The sequence below is a fragment of the Quercus robur genome, chromosome 6, assembly GCF_932294415.1.
Source record: "Quercus robur chromosome 6, dhQueRobu3.1, whole genome shotgun sequence".
NCBI lineage: Eukaryota > Viridiplantae > Streptophyta > Magnoliopsida > Fagales > Fagaceae > Quercus > Quercus robur.
The window spans coordinates 10,952,147-10,972,995 of NC_065539.1; the positions used below are offsets into that span (position 1 = coordinate 10,952,147).

A 20,849-nucleotide genomic window follows, 5' to 3' on the forward strand; every position below is an offset into this window, starting at 1 on the left:
TAGCTTCCATTTCTTAATTTTTTTAAATGTCTGTATACGCTTTTCCAAATTTAGTAAATTGCAAGTTATAAAAAATAAAAAAAAAAAAGCATTTTTTGAGAACTTCGACCATTTTGCTCCCATGGAACTAGCATTAGCATATCGATGGGATTTCTTGGTCTTAAGCTTGATGATTTTTGGCTCTTTTTCAAAGAGGACCTTGTGTTTCTCATTGTTTTATGAAGACACCCAAATGTTTCTCATTTTTGACTCTCGTCAAAGATGACCTTGTGTTTCTCATTGATTTATGGCAAAGACACCTTAAAGAATGCAGAACCATTTGTAACTACAGTTGCATTCCAATTGCTAATGGTGTACCGGGTGTAAGAAAGCCTGTAAAATTTAATCAGGCTCTTTTGGTTAAATGACTGGCAGTTTGGGACAGAGGAAACATGATTATGGAGGTGTGTTGGAGTGGGGAAGTTGGTCCACAAAGCTGTTTTACAGATTTTTGAACAAGACTTATGATTGGGAGATAGAGGTGGTTGCCTCTTTCTTTAATCTTCTTTGTTCTAATATGCCCTTTTGTGAGGGTAGTGATAGATTGAAATGGAAATTTCAAAAGAATGGTGCTTTTGATGTTTGGTCTTCTCCTTTTATGATGCATTTTGGGTTGGTTTAGGGGTGAGTCCAAGTCACATTTGGTAAGATGGGATCAAGTATGTGTGCCTATGGCCAATCATGGTTTAGGTACAAGGAAACTGACTAACTCCAATAAAGCCCTTTTAGGGAAATGGCTATGGCATTTTGGGGTTGAGGAGACACAACTTTGGAGGAGGATGGTAGCTATGAAGTTTGGGGAATACTGAGGAGTGTGGGGAGGGGGGGATGGACTTCTAAGTTGGGTAGAGATGTGCATGGGTGTGGTTTATGAAGAGGCATCTGTATGGGTTGGGAGGCTTTTAGCGAAAATACACAGTTTGAGATTGGGGTAGGGAATGGAGTGAAATTTTGGCAAGATTGGTGGTGTGGGGATCAACCTCTTCAATTGGCTTTCCTGGTATGAGATCGCCATTAATAGAGAGGATTTGAATGATTGGAAGTTGTATTTAATGGTGAATTTTCTTCATGTTTTGGAATCCAACATCCCACCTACGAGAAATGGGGACCGTGTGAGATGGAAGCTGAATAAGAATGGGGATTTTGACATTTGTTCATTTTATAATGAGTTGCAAGGTTCCCTTTCCATCGTCTTTTCTTGGAAAGGTATTTGGAAAGTTAAGGCCCCTTAGCGAGTTTCTTTTTTTGTTTGGACTGCAGCTTGGGATGAGATTTTCACGAGTGATAATTTGAAAATAAGGGTTTTGCTTTTGTTGACTGGTGTGTCATGTGTCGTTGTTGTGGGGAGGCTATTGATCGTTTGATGCTTCATTGTGAGAAGGCTTATTGGTTGTGGAGCTTTGTTTTTAGATCTTTTGGGATTTCGTGGGTCTTACCATGACCCACGAACGGTACTAGATTTTCTCATTAAATGGTGGAATTGGTTGGGGAAGCACTCATCAAACATTTGGAATTTGGTTCCATTGTGCTTAATGTGGTGTATACGGAGGGAACGTAATCGACAGATGTTTGAGGACGTGGAGAGTTTAGGAGATCAGTTGCTTGCTTCTTTTCATGGTTCTCTTTTTGACTAGTTTTGGGTTTGGGGACTCACATCTAGTGATTCCCACTCTTTATTCCTTAGTTCTCTTTGCCTTTGTATTTATTTTTTTTCTTTGTTCTTTGTTCTTTTTTCTCCTTTTACTTTTGGACTGCTTAGTGCTCCATTTGCATGAAGTAGCTTTTATAATATACATCTTTCTTACTTATTAAAAAAAAATGATACATTAAGGGGTCATGTTACTACGGTTTTCCCTTGGAAGAGTATTTGGTGTGTTAAGGCACCCCCACAGGGGTGGGGGGAGGGACTCTTTCTTTGTATGGAATAAGGATGGCAACAATGGAAGATTCTCTGTCTGTACATAATCTGTTGTAATTCTTTAGACTTCTTTGTGTTCAAGCATGTACATGAAGTAGTCTCTTATCTATAAATACCCATTTACTTTTTTCTTTTATAAAAAACTACGGCTGTACTGATATTAAAGGGTCTCATCGTGGCCATATGTGAGAAAATGTTGGAAAAGGCTAAAAAGCACTATTGCATTTGTTTAATTTGAAACATTCATATGTTGAGCACCTCATTTATAAATTCATTTAAAGAAAAAGTTAATCCTTCTATTTATGGTGATTTCTCTGCCATTTGAGGGCTATCATGAGTTTCTTAACGATGATGTCAAATTTCTACGTGCAGAATTTGATGCATTAACAGGAAGCAAGATCTCTTCTATTGACATTGGTGCACCTGTTGTCCGCATGTCTTATAGTCCTACAAGTGGGCATGCTGTGATTGCCATCCTTGAGGTTTGTCTCCAATATAGCCTCCTGTTTAGGATGTTTGAATTGTGTTGAATACTCAAACATTTCCATATGTAGGGTTTTTATTTTATTTTATATGTTGAACACTTGAACTGCTAATTTGTGTTCAAGACTTCATGCGTCTGATGGTTAAAAATTTTATAATGAGTATTGTTTTAACGGAAGCACTAGAACTGTGTTGGGTTAGCTGTTTTCTTGGCATATATGAATTTTCCACTAATTTATGTTCCTTTTTTTAGTTAGAGTAGTTACGGTGGTAATCTACTTTGATTTTGATATTATTCATCTGGAGATATGTGAAGATGTGCTTTTGGAAGCCTCTTGATCTAAATTCATTTTCTTGGAATTGGAAATTACATATTACTACTCCTTAGGGCAATGCATGGAAACATATGACAAAGCTTGTGTTTATGCATGTTATATACTTGCAATGTGTTCTGTTCAGTCCCCAAATATTTACTCTACTGAAAGAACAAAGAAGGAAAGACAGAAGAAAAGAATTCCATCCCCCCCCCCCCCCCCCTGCGGGCGGCGGATAAGCAATGTAAATTTTATTCAACTAAGAAAAAAAAAGTCATCCGATTATACAGGATGTATACAACTGGGGACCGATACAATCAAGTACACAAATTACAAGCATGCATCAAAGCATAAACCGAGGAAAGAGAATGATTTCCTACAACTAACATCTATTCCGATAATGTTTTATAGAGGAAAAGAATTCCAGCTTTACTTGCCAACTTTACTGCAATTATAAACTTTGGGCTGGTTCTATCTTCTATTCAAAAAAATAAAAATAAAAGAACAAACTATGGGCTGGAATTAATCATGCCACTTTGGAAGAGTTGGCATAATTTAATGGGAAACGTTTCAGATCTTTAGAAACAGCAGAATACTACAAACAAATTTGGTCATGCCAAAAAATATCCTGGTAATATCTGCTTTCCATTCCTTGTATGTATTTGTTTGTGGGAAATGAGACTTGGGGACGGATTTACTTTAAAGAAATCATACTAACTTCAAAGATATAAAGTTTTAGGCAATTGATGCATTTTCTTCTAATTTGATACTGCAGTTCTCAAAGAGGTTAGTCAAAGGTTGTGACATTGTTTTTATGTGCTCTTGATTTACATCAATAGGGATAAATGTTTGCATTTTGTCTGATTTTCCCTTTTTTATTGCTGCATTATTTCCTGTTTACCCTTTATTTGGTGTGGAGTTTTATTACAGAACTTGGTTTATTTTGAATATTTCTAATTGATGTTCCAGGGTTGCAATTGAAGTTTTTTTTGAATATTTCTAAGGTTTTATTTTTTGCTTATGTAACATCAGATTCGTTTCCCTATTTTTTTAGGATTGTACAATAAGGTCTTGTGATTTTGATGCTGAGCAAACTTGTGTGTTACATTCACCTGAAAAGAAGTCAGAACAAATTTCTCCTGATACAGAAGTCCATCTTGCTTTGACACCTCTACAACCTGTCGTGTTTTTTGGTTTTCACCGTAGGATGAGTGTAACAGGTAGGTTGGTTGTTTTGTTTTTATCATAAATACATCAATTATCATTTGTTTTTGGTGCACTTTGGATTTTTTTTTCATCATCTAGCACTGTTACATGTTTGATTATGATGATTTGGATACTAATGTTTAATCCTTGAATTGTTTTGCATGCATGAAGTTGTTGGAACTATTGAAGGAGGAAGGGCTCCTACAAAAATTAAGACAGACTTGAAGAAACCCATTGTCAATCTTGCTTGCCATCCTCGCCTCCCTGTCCTGGTAGCATATATGTTTTCGTGTGGTTGATAGTTCTATTTCTTTGTTGGTTAATGAACTTGTATACTTGCTAGATAATATGTCCAGTCCACTTGACCTTTTTGTTCAGTGTTATTATAAGCTTCTTTTTTCTTTTCCTCTCCAGTATGTGGCTTATGCTGATGGTTTGATCCGAGCCTACAACATTCATAGTTATGCTGTTCATTACACTCTACAACGTGAGCGATAGAAGCTTTACTGATTCTTTCCTGTAGAGGATGTTTATATATTACTTCATTCAAAGGGCATATATCTTTATTGTACTTTTACTGTTGTTGCAGTTGACAACACTATAAAGCTCATTGGTGCTGGTGCTTTCGCTTTTCATCCAACATTGGAATGGATTTTTGTTGGTGATCGACGGGGTACACTTCTAGCATGGGATGTGTCAACTGAGAGACCTAGTATGATTGGAATGTGAGTTGTTTATGGTTTTGGTGTTTTCATTGAGGGTAACATCTTATTTAATTTAGTTTTGAATTGTTCTCTCTCTCTAGTTGGAGATAAAGGAAAACAACAAAAAAAGTTGTATCTAACAAAAGGACAAGCTGGTATATTGCCTGCCACATCTGATTAATTCTATTGGGGTGAATGCATTCATTACATTACTTTTAGAGTTCATTTTATTGAACAAGTGGTAACTTTTTGCTATAGAGTTAAACTTATTAATAACAAAAAAAAAGAAAAAAGAAAAAAAAGAAAGAAAATGTATACTATAAGAGTTGTATTTCTAGAACAAGTTGAAACATTTTACCTTTCTAACTTATTTCTTAACTTGATTTTATATATTTTTATGTATTATTAACGTAAAAGTTTTAGCAAATTCATTAGAAAACTAGCTTTCAAGCAATCTTACCTTATTCAGCTGGCTGCTAACAGCATTACATTGTAGTCCCTGAAATATGTGGTTCTAAAAGGACTGTGATGTCTTTGTGATAATCAATTAGATGATCATCATAGGGGCTTTGGAATGTCTAAAAAATGGCTATAGGTCCCAGGACAGCCAAAAGAGGCTTTTTTGGTCCAGGCTGTGGTAATTGTTAGGGCTGTGTATGCATGCTACTTATATTTTAATCTTCAGATTTGTGAATGAGTACAATGGTAGATGGATCTGGGTATGTTTAATGGAAATTGTTTAAGTGATAATTGGGCATAACTTCCTAACAGGTTAGATTTCTTTGGCCTAGTGCTTTACACACACACATAGACATGCATCAATGCATATGTGTGTATGTATATGGTTTTGAATTTTGTTGAAGTTATAATTATGATTTCCTATATGATCTTCTCCCCCGTTTTTTTTTACTTGGAATCTAACAGTTATGTTTTAACTGCAATTTCAGTACACAAGTGGGTTCCCAACCAATAACATCAGTTGCTTGGCTCCCAATATTGCGGTTACTTGTCACTCTTTCCAAGGATGGAGCGCTTCAAGTGTGGAAAACACGTGTCATGCTTAATCCTAATAGACCTCCAATGCAAGCAAATTTTTTTGAGCCTGCTGGTTAGCTTAATATTCCAACTCTTTCTGGTTTTTCTACGCAAAGGATAATATCTGATACAATGAAGCATGCTGGTTTTCACTCATTGTTTTTCTTACATTTTTTTAGCAAAACAAATCAGTTGCTGCTGCATGCTGACTGGAAGTCATTTTGATTCCTTATGCTATTGCATTGTTGTCATAAATTCTGCTCTCATCCAAGTCATTATTACTTGACTGTTGAAAATTCTAGGCCTGAGATTGGTAGTCTTTTTCCTCCGTACATGCAGTGCTAGTGTTTGCACTTGTGGTACTAATAAGATTATCAACATATATGTTGTCAATCTTGATAATTATTTATATATTTTGAAAACCCCTCCCTCAGTTGAATTATATATTTTCCTTAATTTTAATATGCACACCAAATTTTGTGTTAGTTTGACGTTATTTACTATTTCATCCAAACCTACCCAAAAAAAAAGTTATATACTATTTCATCCACAAATTCATTTTTGTATATAATTTTAAAGTTTAAAGAAAACCTTGAATTTTAAACATTTTATGATGAGATAGTATGAAGCATGGACATGGCAAAATGAATTGCATGGGGTGTCCAACAAAATTTTTCTTTTAATGGAACACAACACGGCCAGGATTGTGACAAGTTGACCATTTTTTTAAAGTAAAAGAAGAAAAATCTAATATGCTTACCTGGCTAGCTCACTATCGTCAATCAGTTTCAAAAAACAACTTTCTCTCTTTAACAGCCTCTCTCTCTCTCTAGCTATACCTTCTGGCACCTGGTGAACCCTCAGCCGTTCTCAACGACTCAACTGTTAGATTGAAAATTTGGCAATCCATTAATAGCCCATCGCACCTCATTGGTTATCTTTCTCGCTCTCTCTCTCGCTCTCTTGCCCACCCGTGTTAGAAGATCTCAGAAGTTTTTTTTTTTTTTTTTTGGGTTCTAGAAGTCACCTGTCAGTTTTGCTGTTTTGGTCTTTTCGGACCTTTTGGTTGGGATTCTTCAATATAGTTATTAATAAAGCTGATGCAGGTGCGATTAGTTAGGTTGGGTTAAATTCATTTGTTTTTTATCTTCTGTTTTAAAATTGCTAGTTTATATGCTATATGGTGAATCTTAAGATTATTACTTATTAAAAAAAATAATATGCTCATTGTTAAAAACTATTTTCTAAGATTATAGTTAAAAGGGTCCGGTTAATGTATGCCCTTAGGGCATAAATTAAGCATCAATTTTAGGGAAACTTTTATGGGAAATTGAAAAAGGTGTCAAAAAAGTTAATCACTTTTTCATTTTCCCATATAAATTTTCCTAAAATGGTTTACTAACATATGCCCTAAGGGCATACATTAGTAAAACCGTAGTTAAAATATTAGTTAGCAACAATCAGTTAGTGGCATTGTTTTGTTTAATTTTTATTGTGGGTATTATTGCACTTTTTTACCATCTATTTTGTTAAAAAAAAAAAATCATTTTAGATATGTTTTTAAATATTTTATCTAAATATACCAAAAAATATTTTTTAATTAATTAAGTAATTGTCGTGTCCCTACTATGTCATGCCGTAATTTTTCAATAATTTCAATGATGTTGTCCCATGTTGTGTTGTGTTTGTGTCCATGTTTCTTAGGTTAGTGATCTCTCATTATCTTGATATTTTATGAGCATGGAGGATGTATGAAAATAATGTAATCCGTCTATTGATTAGTCAAAATATTCTTTCAATAAAAAAGTTGTGGACTGGTGTAACATCACATAATTACACCAAATGTAACTAGAACCTTACCAAATATATATGTATTGCTTACAAGAAGTGCGTATTGGTGGATTCGAACTTTGGTTCTATATCTTTGGGAGAGATTAGGTAGTGCCATTGAATCACAAGGCTCTTGGCACTGATAACTTTTATCTGGTGACAATTCAATTATACCATTGTTTAATGGGGTGTATTTCTAGGAATGAAATGCTAGAAATTTTGAGAGATGTGAAAGGACTACTCTCAATCTTAAGTTGTTTTTCTTTTAATCTTTGTTTGATAGGACTATAGCTTTGGGCTCATTTTCTTTTAATTCTCTCTTAGATCTGATTGATCATTGTAACTCCCACGTGCATTAATAAATTTTTTTACTTATAAAAAAAAAAAAAAACCTTATGTTGCTTCTTGTCATAAAACATAAGCATATTCCACCGACTGATATTTCTCACACTCTGTTTTGCAGCAATTGAATCAATTGATATTCCTCGCATCCTTTCTCAGCAGGGTGGAGAAGCAGTTTATCCCTTACCACACATCAAAGCTTTGGAAGTTCACTCAAAACTTAATTTAGCTACAATTCTGTTTTCAGTTAAGTGCAAACATTTAAATCATTCAATCCATCGTGTTAGCTAATGTTGTTTATTGTGAAAGTGTTTTAGGGTTTTGATAAGTCAACTCTAACACATAAAATATTATTTATATATAAAGTACATGATATTACTGTTTTGCCCCTATTACTCATAACACTCCCCCTCAAGCTGGAGAGTATATATCATACAATCCTAGCTTGGTACATAATAAACCCAAACGAGTCTTACATAAAACTTTAGTAAACATATTAGCAATCTAGACACTTGTAGAAACATATGGAGTAGCAATTATACCATCTTCTACTCTCTCCTGAGTAATATGACAATCTACTTCAATATGCTTGGTTTGCTCATGGAACACAGGATTGGAGGCAATGTAATTTGCTGCTTGATTATCACAATGTATAGTCATAGGCAGCTTCACAACGAATCTTAATTCCTCAAGTAAATGCTTAATCCACATAAGCTCACATGATGTGTGTGCCATGGCTCTATACTCAAGTCTCTGCACTAGACCTAGCAACAACAGTTTGTTTCTTACTTCTCCAAGTAATCAGATTTCCTCCCAGAAAAGTGCAATACCCAGTAGTGGATTTTCTATCTGACGGTGATCCAGCCCAATCAGCATCAATGTAGGCTTCTACCCGTAGGTAACCATTAGCTTTATACAAAAGACCACGGCTTGAATGTGCTTTAAGATACCTCACAATTTGAATAACTGCCTCCCAATGTGGAAGGCAAGGATCTTTCATAAACGGACTCAAAACACTAACTGCAAATGATATATCTGGGCGAGTAATTGACCTCAAGCTTTTTTTTTTAGAACTTTAAGGGATTGGTTGTTTGCTTTGCAAGATAAATCTTTCCCCTCTTTTATTGATTTCCTAGACTCTTGCAATTTTTGTATTTGATTTCTTTTCCCTTGTACACTCCCTGTGCACTAGGGTTTCCCCTTTATTTCAATATATCTTATTACTTATCAAAAATATATCTGGGTGAGTAATTGTGAGATAATTTAGTTTACCAACCAAATGACGATATCTCTCAGGATTAGATAACAACTCTCCCCCTGATCTTCATACAATTTGACATTAGGATCCATGGGAGTCTCCACTGGTTTAGATCCAGCAAGCCAGTTTCTTCCAAAATATTTAACACATACTTCCTCTGTGATAAATTGATGCCTTCTTTAGATCGTGCTACCTCAATACCCAAAAAATAACGAAGTTTACCTAGATCCTTTTGTTCGAAAGGAATTTTGAAGGTAGCTTTTCAAATCATCAATACCCTGCTTGTCATCTCCAGTTATTATAATATTATCAACATTTACTATCAACAAAATCTTTCCTTTATCAGAGGTATGAGAAAACACAGAGTGATCAAAGTGGCAACGTCGCAATCCAAACTTTAACGTTACTTCATTGAATTTACCAAACCAAGCTCTGGGAAATTGTTTAAGACCATAGATGGCCTTATGCAACCTACACACTTTTCCAGACTCCCCCAGAGCAACAAACCCAGGTGGTTGCTCCATATACACCTATTCCTTCAAATTGCCATTAAGAAGACATTTTTAACATCTAACTGAAATAATGGCCAACCCAAATTAGCAGCAAAGGAGATCAAGATCCGAACAGAAGAAATTTTAGCAACAGGTGAGAATGTCTCGGCATAGTCAATACCGTATGTCTGGGTATACCCTTTGGCAACCAAACAAGCCTTCAAACGCCCAATAGAACCATCAGGCAAATACCTCACAGTATACACCCAATGACAACCAACAATAGTTTTCCCTGGAGGATGAGTAACTAAAGACCAAGTAGCATTTTCAGACAGGGCAGGCATTTCTGCTTCCATAGTAGATTTCCAACCAGAGATGTACATAGCCTCCTGGACAGGCTTAGGAACAACAGTAGAATTCAAGGATGTGGTAAAGGCATGAAGAGATGAAGACAAGTGACCATAAGAAACAAACTGAGAGATAGGGTGAGAGGTACAAGAACGCTTACCTTTGCGCAAAGCAATTGGAAGAGAGGCAAGAACAGGATTCGGATCACTAGGCGGGGTAGAGGTCTCTGTTGGAGGTTTCTGCCGACGACAATATACCTAAAGTAGTTTCTAAGGAGATTCAATAGGAGACACAAGTGGTAGGAGAGGAAGACAAAGAGGAGAACTGTCATTAGCAACTGAAGGAGAGAAATAGGATTGAGATTCATCAAATGTGACATCAGCACTAATGAAACGACGCCGAAGAGTAGGTGAGTAACATCGGTATCCTTTCTGAGTACGAGAATACCCAAGAAAAACACATTTAATGGAGCTAGGATCAAGTTTGTCACTCCCTGAACCTAAGATATGAACATAGCACACACAACCAAAGATCTTAGGAGGTAGATGAAACAAAGGTGCATTAGGAGAGAGCACAGCATAAGGGATCTGACCACCTAGAATAGTGGAAGGCATACGATTAATTAGGTGACAGGCAATGAGAACAGTATCACTCCAATATGATTTGGGAACATGCATATGAAACTTTAAGACACGAGTGACCTCTAACAAATGATGCATTTTGCATTCAGCAACACCATTTTGTTGTGGAATATGGGGGGCATGAAGATTGGTGAATTATACCATGATCATCAAAAAATTGAGACAAAGATGTATGAAAATATTCACGAGCATTATCAGACCGAAAAATACGAAGTGAAGCATTAAATTGAGTCTTTATTTCCATATAAAATGATTTGAAAATTGAGTACAATTCAGACTGTTCTTTCATAAGATAAATATAGGTGACTCTAGAATAATCATCAACAAAAATGACAAAATATCTATATCCCAACAATGAGGGAGTGTTTATTGGACCCCAAATATCAAAATGAACTAAATGTAAAGAACTATTAACATGACTCTCATGCCTAGAGGCAAACGGCACCCTATGGTGTTTACCCAACTGACATGCTTCACATTGTAAAGACTCAATTTGATGACACGACGGAACTAATGACTTCAAATTCTTGAGAGATGGATGACCAAGGCAACAATGATGCTGAAGAGGCGAGATAGACAAATGAGAAGCCACTAGACGGGAAGAACCACATCGATCCAAGTAATAAAGTTCACCGGCTTCATGCCCTCCACCAATAATCTTCCCTGTCTTGAGATCTTGAAAGATACAATGAGTGGATAAATAAATGGCAGCACAATTCAAAATTTTAGTAAGCTTACTAATTGACAAAAGGTTAAAAGGAAAATTAGGAATATATAAGACAGAAGAGAGAGAAAGATTAGGACTAAGATTGGCCGTGCCCAAACCAAAAACTGTAGTAGCTGAGCCATCTGCCAATGTAACATTTGGAAGACTACTAGATTGCTCAAGGTCAGAGAGTAAACCTGAGGTACCTGTCATATGATCAGTAGCACCTGAGTCAATGACCCAAGGGTCCTGAGTGGCAAGACAAGCAGTGGAAGTACCTTGTTGAGCCAAAGTAGCAGTAGAATCAAACCCAACAAAGTTGGAATGCAGAGACGAGGCGATTGTACTCTTCCTCAGGAATAGAGACTACTTTGGATGTTGGTGGAAGTGACTGTGAAGGTGTTTCTTGAACTTGAAAACTAGCTTGGTGAGCCGATGGTTTACCATACAACTCCCTACAAAAGTTTACTGTATGATTTTCACCAATACATAAGTGCACTTATAAAGACCACGTCCTTTACCACGACCCCCTTGGTCACGACCTCCATGGTCTCGACCCCCACGACCTCGACCTCCACGACCACCTCTATTACTCCCCATAGAAGTGGTAAAGGCAGATTTATCACCAGAAGGTAATGCATCAGTATTGGAGGAAGAGAAAGGATCAGTACTCGAATCAGATAATGTGACCTGTCGAAGTCTACCAAAAAACTTCACTCAATGAAGGGAGGTCTGGACTAGCTAAAATTTGTGATTTTACTGGATTCAAACTTTTAGGCAATCCAGAGAGGAAGCGAGTAATATGCATAGAATCTCGTTGTTTCTTCATAATTTTAACATCAGAGGAGATAGGCTGATAAATATTGAGTTCTTCACATACACCCTTAAACTTGTTATAATAGTCTTCTAAAGACATATCACTCAAACTCAAGGAGAAATAATTTTGATGAAGATCATAAATTTGCTTCAAATTGTTAACACTAGAGTAAAGTTCCTTGGCTTGTTCCCAAACAAGTTTAGCAATTGGTAAGAAAACCAAACTACAACTGATCTTAGACTCCATGCTATTCCACAAACAACTCCTAATTTGTGGATCTTCGGCTCTCCAATCAGCAAATTTAGGGTCTATAGGTACAGGAGGTTCCTTCATCACGTAATCAAACTTCTTTCTACCAAGAAGAAAGACTTCAACTGCCTGTGCCCACTGAGCATAATTACTACCATTTAGACGAATGGAGGTAATTGATAACATATCAGGAGATAAGAAATAATTAGGGGGTTGAGCACTGTCTTTAGACTCCATAATAGCAATCTGAAGAACAAACTAACACTAAAGAAATAAGCTGGATTGAATTAAAACAAACTCCAACCAGCAACCAATGTACTTCAACCAATCAGCCACGCCAACAGTAACTCATCTATCAAAGAATCAACACCAAATTATTCCAAAAACAAGGCCGCAACAAATCCATACTAACACCAAAAAAAAAAAAAAAATGCCCAATCCACCACTAAACATCAACCTAAGGTTGCCTGAACAAATAAATAGAGAACGTATTGAAGAAGAGAAGAAAATCAGACCATGGTTGAAACCCTCAACGGTGGCACTAGGGTGCAGGAGCGGTGGCGCGAGGACCCACGAGTAAGCTAGGATGGTTGCCAGAGGAGAGCGAGTAAAACCCTGCCTCTCTCGTGATTAGGCGACGTAGATCTGGTGTCGCAAGACCGGAGAGAGGGTCACCGGCGCTGGACAACTCCTTCAGCTACTAAATCAAGATCGTTGGAGTCTCTATTAGGGTTGTTGGAGCTAGCCAGTAAGGATATGGTTGCTGGCGACAACAATATCGGTGGGTGGTGGTCAGAGGGTTAATGGCAACGGCGTGTTGGTGGCTCTGATACCATGTTGTTTACTAGGAAAGTGTTTTAGGGTTTTGATAAGTCAACCCTAACACATAAAATATTATTTATATATAAAGTACATGATAATACTGTTTTGCCCCTATTACTCATAACAGTTAATATAGTTAATATTTGAATTGTAAATGTTATATAACATATTTTTTAACTCTATTTTTACAGAATATGACAGGTGGAGACAATTTGAAAAATAGGGCTGCATATACAAGGGAAGGAAGGAAACAACTCTTTGCAGTTTTGCAAGGTGCACGGGGATCTTCAGGTGATTGTTTATTTGAATCTGGATATCTGTTTGGACATTATGTATATATTTTTCCCAATATTTTTGCAGGAAAAAATAAATTTCATTAGTAATGTTGTTTCTGTAAAACTGTTCGTTTTATTTGTGATTTTATGTGCTGTGTGAAATGTTTTCATAATATCTTGTTAATGCCTTTCTTTTTGTTGTTCATAATTGAATTTTAATTTTATTTCACTACAATAATAACAACCAAGCACTAGTCCCATAAACGTAGGGTCAGTTATGGATCCTCCACAGACTAATCGGGATCAAGGTTAGCCACATGCATTCTTTACTGCCGCTCTATTCAATCAAAAATCATACTCTCTGTCACCTCCTAAATTGACATGTCATTTTTCACTACTTCAAATGTTACTTTAGGTCTTTCTCTACCTTTCTTTTATTCCCTCTGCTTGAATCGATTTATTCTTCCTCACTGATGCATGAATCGCCGTCCAGACCATCTCAAACAACTATCCCTTATCTCTTTATCAATTGGGGCCACCCTTATCTATAAACAATTTTTTTTTTTTTTCTTTTTGAATAAATTTATTGTATTTCCACCTATCCATCTTTACATTCTCATTTCAGTTACACTCATTTTATTATGAACATGTTGGTTCTTAATAGCCAGAGGTCAAGCCTACCCAACAGAAGGTATAAGTTACCGGTTAGAGTCCGGGAATCAACCTCTCCGAAAAATTATGGGTTAGGCTGCCTATCATAACCTCTCCCAAACCCTACAAAAGTGGGAGTTTTGTGCATTTGGTATGACTTTTTTTGCTTCTTAATAGCCAAACATTTAGTTCCATAGAGCATAACTGGCCTTATGGCAATGTTATAAAATTTCCCCTATTAACTTAATAGAATAGTTAATAGGTATTCTATGATCATATAATAATTTTAATGTGCTTCATCACTTCATCCACCTTTTATTCTTTGATTCACATCCTCTTTAGTCTCCCCTAGGGGTGTCCAGACCCAACCGGAGCCTGAAAACCCAATCAAACTGCCCAATGCCGACATGATTCCAGCCCGAATTGAAGCTCCAATCAGTTGGTGGTGGGTATCTGCCTCTAAGAACCGACGTAGGCAGGTCGAGTGGCGGGTTTCCTTCTCTAAAACCCGAGCCACCCAACCAGACCAATGCTATATAAGAAAAATGGCCAAAATCCGGCAAGATCAAGCTCTGTTATGGTGATATCCAGCCAGATTTGGCAAGATCTCAACCAGATCTGGTGAGATTTAGCCAGATCTGGCCAAATCCCAGCAAATTTCGGCTTTTTTTTTTTGTGCAGAATCCGGTGACTTTTTGCATATTCTGGCGAATTTTTGCAGATTTCTGCGACTTTTACCACCAACCGACCACCATCCGGACTTGAAACTGACTTGACTGATTGCTATTGGCAGTCGGTTTCTGGTCCCTTTGCCTTCCAAACGATGACGGTGGGTCGGGTCCAAAACCGAACCGACGCCACCCGTGGACAAATCTAATCTCTCCATATGAATTATTGGTTCAAGATATTGAAAGTACTCACTTTTTTTGTATCTCTTGACCATCAAGTCTTACAATCCTTCATCTTTGTTTCTACTTTAGTAAACTTGCATCCTACTTAGCCGAAAGCCTTAAGATTCTAAAGTACAAGAACCAAGCCTGTCCTAAAATTTTTGGGTTGGCTGACCCCTTAAATTCTAAAGTATTTTTCCAAATTTTGAACTTGAAATTAATTTTACGTTTAGTTTCATCTAGTAAATGTATACACAACAACAACAACGACGACAAGCCTTAATCTGAAAATTTTGGGATCAGCTATGGATCCATAACAGATTAGTTATGGTTGACCACATGCATTATTTTCCTCTATACTATTCTATACTAAAGTCATATTCTCTGTTACTCCCTTAATTGATAAGCCATTTTTTATAACTTCTAGTTCAAAAAACATACACCAAGTGACTTCTTCTTGTATTGAATCAATCTAGTGAACTTATCCATAACCAATGCAAAGAGAAATGGACTTAATGTTGATTCTTAATGGAAACCCATAGTGATAGGAAACTCACTTGTGATGCCTCCACTTGTTCTCACACTAGTTATAGTTCCGTCATACTTATCCTTCGTCAAGCCAAGAGCCTTGTAGCTCAATGACATTGCTTGGTGTTTCCAACAGAGGCATCCATGGTTCGAACCTTCTTAATATGATAAAATAGGCAGTGTCTTCAAATATGATAATTACTTTTGTTAATTATATATTAAAAAAAATTGATTGCCTTAACTACCTTGAATTTTGTTCCCAAGATCTAAAATTTTTTCTTCGTAATCTTGGGTATCTATGTTTTGAGAATGGAAGCCTGTATTTTAGGGCAAGGCAAGGGTAAGTTAGTTGCCAACAAGTGCACCAATGAAGAATGATTTGATTTTAGTTTAAGGTGGGCCAGAATCTCAGTTAAGGCTGTGGATAAAGGAATCTTTTGTTGTTGCGGCTTATTATTTCAAATTTCTGTCTCATGGGCTTCTGTGGTTTTATTCTTCTGCTGCACAAGTTTTGATCTATCTCAAAAGTTAAATCTAATATTTTCAATCCAAACTACCTTAGAATCTATTGCAAGAGTGATAAATGGGTTTCTAAGATTTGATGGCCCAGTTGTAGCCTACTGGGCACATATATAATGCTTGCAGCAAAGATTTCTTTAGTTGTGGAAAAGTCAGTATGAATTGGATTTTGAGTAACATAGTGAGGGGATTTGACCTGGTTTGAAAATTGGTTGTTCGTAAACTAAGTTCCATGAAAAATAATTTTTGCTATTAATGAAGGTGGGTCTAAGCCAATACGCTCTAGCTCAAATGGCGACTCCTCTCACAAGAAAGGGTCAAGGGTGAGGTCATGGGTACAAACCCACCAGGTGTGTTTGTACTTTGTAAACTTACCAATAAAAAAAGAGGTTAGAATTGAGGTTGGATTTGTGAGTTTAGGCTGTGTAATTGATATCAATCCTTTAATCTTTTTTTTTTTTTTTTTTTTTTTTTTGATAGGTAACGAAAAAAATTTTATTAAGAAAAAACTAGTCAACTTGAGTACATTGGGGATGTACTGTGGGGGCAAAAATCAAGAACCAAAATTACAATGATCAAGAAAAGCGGGAAGGGAAAAACAGGAAAAATGCGATAAAGCCACACTCCAAACAAGGATAGTACGCAAGAAAAAAGACTTAATCTCTAACAAGAACCACTCACTGACATTGTTATGTTGATATACACATTTATTTATGCCAATGCCTCATTATTCAGTAAAAGAAATCAGAGAACTTTTGAAAATGGAAATTAGAGGGGAAGTGTTACATTTTTTATAGACTTGAGGAAATGGTAATGCACAATTAGACGACCAAATTGTAGTTTGAAACTGAAAACTAGCTGCTTTTGTGATTTTGGTTCAATGAATGAAATTGATTTCAAGTAGCTTCTTCCCAAATAGCACAAAAAGGAAATTTGGCCACTAACCAGTGCTTTTTTAAAATTTGAAACTAGCACTATTTGATCTCGCCCTGACCTAGAATCCTCATTACTCCCTTTTTCCCTGGATCTTTTTTCATTATGAAGTATTTTTCTTTGCTCAAAACAATTAATAGACTTTTGAAAGAAACCCAAGACATTAGATCGTATGCTAACTTCAGAATTTTAAAACTGCAAGGCTGTCATAATTGTTTTTAGTTTTGGCGGACTGCCAATCAGAACTTTGTAAGTTTCTGGTTGGACATGTTATTCTCCCTTCCACCTAGTATCTCTCATTAATGCTGTAGCCCTAATAGTTGAAGGACATACAAATTGTTCCAAATTTCGGAAGGTCTTAATTTCTTTCCATGTCCATGCATGTATGCCAAAAGACATTATGCTGCTGTTTTGCAATTCCATTTAAAAAAAAAAAATTATAATTAATGAATTTTATTGAGATAAAAAAATAGAGCCACCCAAGTATTCAAGGTGTATACAATTGAGGACCATACAATCAAACTTGCAAATTACAAAGATCGTTCAAATCACAAATAAAACATAGAGAATAACTATGCACTATTGTCATCCAATCCAACAAGGTTTTAAAGAAAAATAATTTGATATCCAACAAAGTTCTATCCGAATTCTCAAAGCTTCAGTTATTCCTCTCCCACCAAATGCACCACATCAAACAATGGAGGGCAACCATCCAAATAGAGCCATTACGATGATGACTAAATCTCCCTTGCCAACATGCTAGTAGATCCACAACCATCTTTGGCATCACCCAATAGACTCCAAACAAACTAAACACCATAGATCACAACTCAAAAGCAATAGGGGCAATGAAGTAAAAGATGGTCTACTGTTTTCCCATTACATTTTCCTATATAACACGAATCCAAAATCCAAACTTTCCTTCTATGTAAATTATCAATTGTCAAAAATTTCCCCAGGGCTGCAATTGTTTTGCAATTCCTGTTATCTTCCTGAAAACTCAAGATTCAAGTTGGGCTGACAATTTACTCTGCATGACTTCTTATCATCCATTGCACTTGATTGTTCCCCCCTCTTTTCTAGTGTTATGCAAGCTTCACGGCTAAAAATTTGCTTTTAACATGATTAGCTTTAGATTTCTATTGCTGAAAGTACTGAGGAAAAAATTTCTCACTTATTATTGATAGGTTGTGTAATTGGTGATACTGAAGTTATGTCTGTGGTATTTGCTCATTTAGGGTTTATACATTTTGTCTTTTGCTGCAACAGAGCTCACAGCCCATTTATTTTAAGAAAATGACAGAACTGCCCTTCTTAATAGAAGTATCTCTTTAAACCTTTTTTAAAAGTTTCATTGAGGCTCTCGCCTCAAGTGCCTTATGCAAAGTGTGAGGTGCTTGCCTAGGCTTTACAGTGTAAGGTGCCTCAGACCTGTTTTGCAATTCCATGTCTTTAGAGGCACCTTAGTTTTGCTTTACCTTGCCTAAGTGCCTAGCTTGCTATTGACTACACTGGTTCTTATGAGAAAAGATGCAACTTCCTATTGAGCTCATAATCTTATGTATATAATCTTTAAATATGTTCTTTTCCATTGCTATCTTTCTATTTGACCAGATATGCTAATGGTAGGGGTACCTTGCAGCTTCCGTTTTAAAAGAAAAGCTTTCATCTTTGGGTGCATCTGGAATATTAGCTGAACATCAACTTCAAGCACAACTGCAAGAACATCATCTTAAAGGGTGAGTTCAGAATTATAGTAAATCTAGAGGAATATATTTAATCATGACCATGGGAAGTGTAGGTTGGAACTCACTTCTGATAATGTAATAATAAAATGTCAATGGGTTTATGTATTTTTAATTTGGGACCATTGGTCTTGATCTTGGATGCTCAATATTGGATACTATCAAGAAGGTATTTCAAACTTCGTGGCAAATTTTATATGTGAGCACATACACATATGGCTTTTGTTAACATCTAGTACACAAGCTACATTATGACATGGACTAAAGTTGTGGACACGCAGTTCATATAATCTAGATTGATATGTTACATGCATGTTTATTGTTATACTTTAGAAATATGTGATTAAGATTGGGTTTGTGGAAGTGGGGTAAGGTAACTCTTATTAAAAGTATTATTTCCTCCTTACCTACTTATTTCCTTTCCATACTCCCTATACTTAGGAAGGTTGCTAATTGCATGGAGAAATTACAGAGAGATTTTCTTTGGAGTGGTATCAGTGGTGATTCTAACCTATGTTGAGTGTTTACAGTCTCTCTTGGTTTAACCTCACAATCTTTACAACATCTACTATCAAATTTTTGAGTAAGGATGAATTCTATTTGACTAACGCTTGTCCCTCTTTTGAAAATAATTAAGTGTGAGACCCTTTTTTTAAACCAAGTGTTCGTTGATATCAAATCATATGTTATTGCAAAGTCTAGTATAGAATCTCTTGATTCATTCATTACTCCATATCCTCGACCTCCATGTACTCTTTCAAAACCCTCACAATATATTTTCCAACATGATCATTGAGATCTCCTTCAATAAAAATCTTTTCTACATTGGGTAACCCTTGAATCAATTTCTCCGTGTCCTCCCAAAATATTTACTTAATGGATTCTTCTAGCCCTATGTGAGGATCATACGCACTAACCATATTAATTTCATTTTTTCCTAAAACAAGTTTTATTAACATAATTCTATCCTCTATCTTCCTAACCTCAACAACGTATTTTTTAAGACTTTTATCTATGATTATCCCTACCCCATATCTTTTTTATCTTTTCCCACATACCATAATTTATATCTTGTATGTTCAATTTCTCTAGATCTCTCACGTACCCCATTTAGTCTTTTGAAGAAACTATTTTTATTCTCCCCCTAGTTATTGTATCTACTATTTTCATTAATTTTCTTGGTAGACTCTACATTCCAAGTGCATATACCAATCCTATTTTCTTGCTCTCGTCAAGAGCCTAGTATCAACTGGTTAGCACTTCTTGATGTTTCCAACGAAAGTATCCAGGGTTTTAATTCTCCCTTTCCCATCGTAATTATTAAATTATCAAAAAAAAAAAATTCTTTACTTGCACTCATCCACCAACGTGTGGGAACTCTTGCCCATTTTCACTACACTAGAGCACCAATGTAGCATGTCACTTATGGGGAACACCTAACACTTGACCACTTTTCACTGTGTCTGGGGTTCTATGTATCGTGTTACTAGTAAGGACGTCCCAAAGTGTATATGTAGTGGGTCTATTCATGAATCAAATGACTAAATATTATGTATTAATTCGTTGAAATCAACATATTTTCTCATTGCTAAACTTCTTACAATTTAATTTCCTCTATTCAAGTCTAATCTTATACACTCAAAATTTTCATTGTAATTTGTTGCATTCTCGAATTTAATGTGATTTATAGTATATCATTTTTAAAATTTTATTTTATTTATAGGTAAGCTAGACATACACCCTGTGGTAACCAATGATCATATCCTCCACCTTATTCCTACAAGGGGGGAGTTGTTGTTTAAGTTAGCTTTTTGCCCATAAATATTAAATAGTGAGTATATAGCATGAAGATTGAAAAAGTAACAATTCCTTTAGCCACTGACAATCTTTATATGAATGAAACTCCATCTTCATTGAAGATTCTCTCTCAGTATATAAATTTTGAAATTTACAATTTTCCTATATTAAGTTCTAACAATTGTATCCCTTATGGCAGCCATAGTCAGCTTACAATAACAGACGTTGCTCGGAAGGCTTTTCTTTACAGTGTATGTGGCTTGCTTTTTAAATAATTTTTTATCTCAGGTATATATTGTCAACTATGC

General features: G+C 35.9%; 1 protein-coding gene across 2 annotated transcripts in view; it reads left to right on the plus strand.

The window, feature by feature from the left end:
- Positions 1-20,849, plus strand: part of LOC126732731 (uncharacterized) — a 43,915-nt gene that overhangs the window by 2,477 nt on the left and 20,589 nt on the right. For both annotated transcript variants that reach the window (XM_050435725.1, XM_050435726.1), the window contains exons 3-12: positions 2,330-2,439; positions 3,809-3,974; positions 4,132-4,232; positions 4,375-4,447; positions 4,550-4,685; positions 5,612-5,772; positions 7,993-8,117; positions 13,395-13,494; positions 18,642-18,738; positions 20,741-20,792. In XM_050435725.1, coding sequence (XP_050291682.1) covers positions 2,330-2,439; positions 3,809-3,974; positions 4,132-4,232; positions 4,375-4,447; positions 4,550-4,685; positions 5,612-5,772; positions 7,993-8,117; positions 13,395-13,494; positions 18,642-18,738; positions 20,741-20,792 — 1,121 coding nt within the window. The remainder of the gene's footprint in view (positions 1-2,329; positions 2,440-3,808; positions 3,975-4,131; positions 4,233-4,374; positions 4,448-4,549; positions 4,686-5,611; positions 5,773-7,992; positions 8,118-13,394; positions 13,495-18,641; positions 18,739-20,740; positions 20,793-20,849) is intronic.